This window comes from Alosa alosa, chromosome 21, assembly GCF_017589495.1.
Source record: "Alosa alosa isolate M-15738 ecotype Scorff River chromosome 21, AALO_Geno_1.1, whole genome shotgun sequence".
NCBI lineage: Eukaryota > Metazoa > Chordata > Actinopteri > Clupeiformes > Clupeidae > Alosa > Alosa alosa.
This window is the reverse complement of record NC_063209.1, coordinates 27,862,859-27,867,858: the sequence shown is the minus strand read 5'-3', so window position 1 is coordinate 27,867,858 and position 5,000 is coordinate 27,862,859. Positions and strand designations below refer to the sequence as shown.

At 45.2% G+C, this 5,000-nt stretch overlaps 1 protein-coding gene across 1 annotated transcript in view; it reads left to right on the top strand.

Moving 5' to 3' along the window:
* LOC125286196 (myocardial zonula adherens protein) overlaps nt 1-5,000 on the top strand; it is a 36,602-nt gene that overhangs the window by 1,686 nt on the left and 29,916 nt on the right. The window contains 1 exon segment of the mRNA XM_048231002.1: nt 3,910-3,996. Within this exon segment, the coding sequence (XP_048086959.1) occupies nt 3,910-3,996 (87 nt within the window).

The following is a 5,000-nucleotide window of genomic DNA, read 5'->3' as shown; positions in this document are numbered from 1 at the left end:
GCAGCCGCAGTCTTGCCCTGACGTGTCAATTGCTCTGAGAGGCGTCTACACAGCTCATCGCAGTCAGGGGGTGGGTGTGTGTGGGGATGAGAGAGAAAGAGAGAGGTAGAGAGAGAGAGTGAGTAACAGAGAGAGAAAGAGATAACTATTTTTGTGATGCAGAAAAGGTCATTTTCAAGAGCTGTTATACCAACTACATACATAATCATGTGTGCTGACGGCAGGTTCAGTAGCACATTAGGTGATCAACATTTTCACGGCTCTATAGGTCAAAGTCAGCTTTATTGTCAATTTCTTCACATGTTCCAGACATACAAAGAGATGAAATTACGTTTCTCACTATCCACCGGTGAAGACAAGACATATTTGACCAATTTTAAGTCCACAGACAAACATAACATTCAAGTAAACAAAAAAAGTAAGTAAATAAGTAAATAGGAGGGCACATATAATAATAATGAAAAATAAGAGCAGCAAAATTTTGTTGAAATTGTGCATAGACAGTCAATAAAATACTAGTGCAAATACTGTAAAATACTATAAAATACTGTTTGACCTAAGTAATAAAGAAAGTGGCATAGTGGTGCAAGTTATGTAAGAGCAGCAGAAGTGTTGTGTTTTCAGGACAACAACACCAAGTTGTAAAAGTGTACAAGTGTGCAAGTGTTCAAGTGTGCAGGTGGAGTAGTGCAGGCGGCCATTGTGGGTCCAATGTCCAGGATGTTATGTAGCTGAGGGTGGAGGGAGAGGAGGAGAGGTTCAGCATCCTTACAGCTTGGTGTATGAAGCTGTTAGTGAGTCTGGTAGTCTTGGGGCGCAGGCTTCTGTACCTCTTCCCAGAGGGCAGTAGATCAAACAGATTGTGGCCGGGGTGACTTGCATCACTCACAATTTTTAGTGCCTTGTTGGTGAGGTGGGTGGTGTAAATGTCCTTCAGGGAGGTGAAGCACCAATGATCCTTCCAGCTGTGTTCACTATGCGCTGCAGGGCTTTCCTGTTGTATTCAGTGCAGCTTCCATTACACACAGCGATACAGCTGGAGAGGATGCTCTCAATGGTGCCTCGGTAGAATGTGGTCATGATGGCTGGTGGAGCACTTGCTTTCGCCTGAGTTTTAGCAGGAAGTACAGGCGCTGAGCTCTCTTAAGCCAGTGATGCAGTGTTAGTGGTCAGGAGGTCTTCACTGATGTGCACCCCAGGAATTTGGTGCTGCTCGCTCTCTCCACCACAGCACCGTCGATGGTCAGTGGCAGGTGTTGGGTGTGACCTCTCAGTCAACAACAATCTCTTTGGTCTTGCTGGCGTTCAGCAGGAGGTTGTTGTCCCTGCACCACGTGGTCAGATGGTGGACCTCCAACCTGTATTGAGTCTGTGTAAGCCCTTGGTGATGAGACCCACCAGAGAGATTAATGTCGTCAGCAAATTTCACTATGTGATTGTTGCTGTAGGTTGCAGTGCAGTCATCGTCAGCAGGAGTGAAGAAACAGCGGACTGAGCACGCCCAGCCTTGGGGGCCCCTGTGCTCAGTGTGATGCTGCTTGAGGTATTGTTGCCAACCACGTGCTACTTGGGGCCTCTGACAGAGGAAGTCCAGTAGCCAGTTGCAGAGGTAGGTACTGAGTCCCAGTTTGTCAAGTTTGCAGATGAGTTGTTGTGGTATTATGGTGTTGAATGCAGAACTGAAGTCTATAAACAACAATCTCACATATGAGTCTCTTTTTTCCAGGTGGGTGAGGGGCTGGGTGGAGGGCAGAGCAGATTGCATCCTCTGTAGACAGCAGCTCGGTGTATGCAAACTGGAAGGGGTCAGGGTGGGGGAGAATGGCTTTGATATGTGACATGACAAGCGCTCAAAGCACTTCATGATGATGGGTGTCCAGTGCCACAGGGCGGTAGTCATTGAAGCAGGATGGAGCAGTTTTCTTGGGGTACAGGTATGATGGTGGCAGCTTTGAAACATGATGGGACGATGGCTTGCTTCAGGGAAGTGTTAAAGATGTCTGTGAAGACATCCTTAAAGCTCCCTGCGCAGTCCTTCAGCGCCGACCTGGGATGTTGTCTGGACCTGTTGCCTTCGGGGTGTTGATAGCAGCAAGTGTCCTCTTCGCGCTGTCGGCAGAGAGGCACAGGGGCTGCTCATGTAGAAAGGGGATGGGTCTTCTGTGGGCAGGTGCTGTTTTGTGCTTCAAAGCGAGCAAAGAAGCGGTTCAGGTTGTTGAGCAGAGGGATGTTGCTCTCACAGCTCTGTGGCCGGGCTTGTAGTCCATGAGGGCCTGAATGCCCTGCCATAGGCTTTGTGAGTTCCTGCTGTCTTTGAAGTGGGTGGTTATCTTGTGAGTGTATTCCTTTTTTTACTTCCTTGATGCCACGGGACAGGTTGGCTCTGCGCTGTTTTCATGCCAGCTTCATCCCACAGCTCTGTAGGCTTTGTCTCTGGCCCTCAGCAGCCTGAGGACATCCCCTGTCAGCCATGGCTTCCAGTTAGCCCAGTGATGATGTCTTTTTTGTGGGTCACATCATCGATGCACTTGGTGATGTAAGAGGTTACAGTGTCTGTATACTCCTCTATGTCTGTCGGTTGTTGTAAGTGGCTGCCTGCTTGAGCATTTTCCCAGTCTGTTGTGTCAAAGCAGTCTTGAAGAGCATCGGGAGGCTCCCTCAGGCCACACTTTTACCTGCTTACGAACGGTTTGTTAAACTTTACCCTTTGTCTCTACAAGGTGATCTCTACAAGAGATTACAAAGTGAACCAAATAGGGTGGGCTATAATTGGGTCATAAATACAACTAAATGAATGCAAAATAACAGTGGAAAATTGAGTGTTCTTTACGGAAAAGTCCCAAAAGTTGAAAAATAGAGACACAAAGTTGACTATCTGGTTGAATAAAAAGGAGGTGTTTCAGGTGTGGGAAGGCAGCCACAAAAAAAATCACAAAAGCCATCACACACTGTCAGAATGGAAAAATCAAACTCCATTTTATTAAGACATGAACGTGTTTCAAATTCTTCTTCTGATATAGAGTCAGAGGTGCGATTGTCATTCCTGAAAGGTCTGGTATGTGTTTGACATGTTTTTTTCATACACACATTTCTCTCTCTCTCTCTCTCTCTCTCTCTCTCTCTCTCTCTCTCTCTCTCACACACACACACACACACACACACACACACACACACACACATGTTTTGTAGTTTGCTAGTTCATGCAGGTTCATTTGTTTTCATGCAGGTTCATTTGTTTGTTTGTGTGCATCACTGTTGGTAAGGCCATCTAAGAATAACTCTAACAGTTCTATTTGCATGACATCCATTTGTATAGGCAACAGAGAGCATTAGATGATAAGGAAGAGATGCATCACATCTCCTTTAAAAGTTACACAACAGGGTCCCAGAAGAGCCTGAAAGAACCAATGATTATACTGACCTAAGAGTAGGCAATATAACATGACAAGAGAAGAAACACACACACACACACACACACACACACACACACACACACACACACACACACACACAGACACCAATAGTTATAAAGCAGCTACTAAAATGAGTGTGAAGTGCATGGTAAACCATGTCACTGTAGCTACAACCAGTAACATATTTCTTAAATCTACTAATAGGTTTTACAAATGTTGCGCAAACAGCCCCTCTTCAAAGCAACACTTTATTTCATCACAGCTTTGGCATCAAACATCAAACAGCCACACTTTTCCAGTACAGAGTGTTTTCTCTTCTGCTGTGATGTCATATTATTATCCAGATAAATGTTGGACTTCATGTTATCTTTGTTGTAATGGATTATATTGTGGTATTATTATTGAATATTATATCATATTTATTCATTTTCTGTCTCTCTGTGTGTGTGTGTGTGTGTGTGTGTGTGTGTGTGTGTGTGTGTGTACATATCTCCAGAGGTCCATACAACGGCTCAGGCTAACTCTTCACTCTGGAGAATCCACCAGCGGACAGAGAGACATCAGAGGCAAAACTACTCAGACGGTCAGTCTCTATCTCTCTCTCTCTCGCTCTCTCTCCCTCTCTCTCTCCCTCTCTCTCTCTCTCTTTCTCCCTCTCTCTCCCACTCTCTCCCCCTCGCTCTCTCTCTCTCCCTCTCTCTCTCTTTCTCCCTATCTCTCTCCCTCTCTCTCTCTTTCTCCCTCTCTCTTAGCTTTCTTATGGTAGCGAAGAAAGACACATCTACATACATGTATGCAGACTTGAGAAGCATGTATAGCATCCTTATCACAGAAAGAGAGGAATGAGAAATGACAAAGACAAAAGAGAAAAAAGAAAGAAATGGAACAAGGGAGAAAGAGAAGAGAGAGAGAGCGAAAGACAGAAATGGAATGGGAGAGAGAGGGAGAGAGAATAGACAGATTCAAAGAGAGGGAGAGAGAATAGACAGATTCAAAGAGGGAGATGGAGACCATTCTGATGTGTGGTCTCACACTTCCACTCTCATCTCATCTCATCTCCACATGGTCTCACACTTCCACTCTCATCTCATCTCATCTCCACATGGTCTCACACTTCTCATCTCATCTCATCTCCACATGGTCTCACACTTCTACTCTCATCTCATCTCATCTCATCTCATCTCCACATGGTCTCACACTTCCACTCTCATCTCATCTCATCTCCACATGGTCTCACACTTCTCATCTCATCTCATCTCCACATGGTCTCACACTTCTACTCTCATCTCATCTCATCTCATCTCATCTCCACATGGTCTCACACTTCTAATCTCATCTCATCCCATCTCTACATGGTCTCACACTTCTACTCTCATCTCATCTCATCTCATCTCATCTCCACATGGTCTCACACTTCTCATCTCATCTCATCTCATCTCCACATGGTCTCACACTTCTACTCTACTCTCATCTCATCTCATCTCCACATGGTCTCACACTTCTACTCTCATCTCATCTCATCTCATTTCCACATGATCTCACACTTCTACTCTCATCTCATCTCATCTCATCTCCACATGGTCTCAC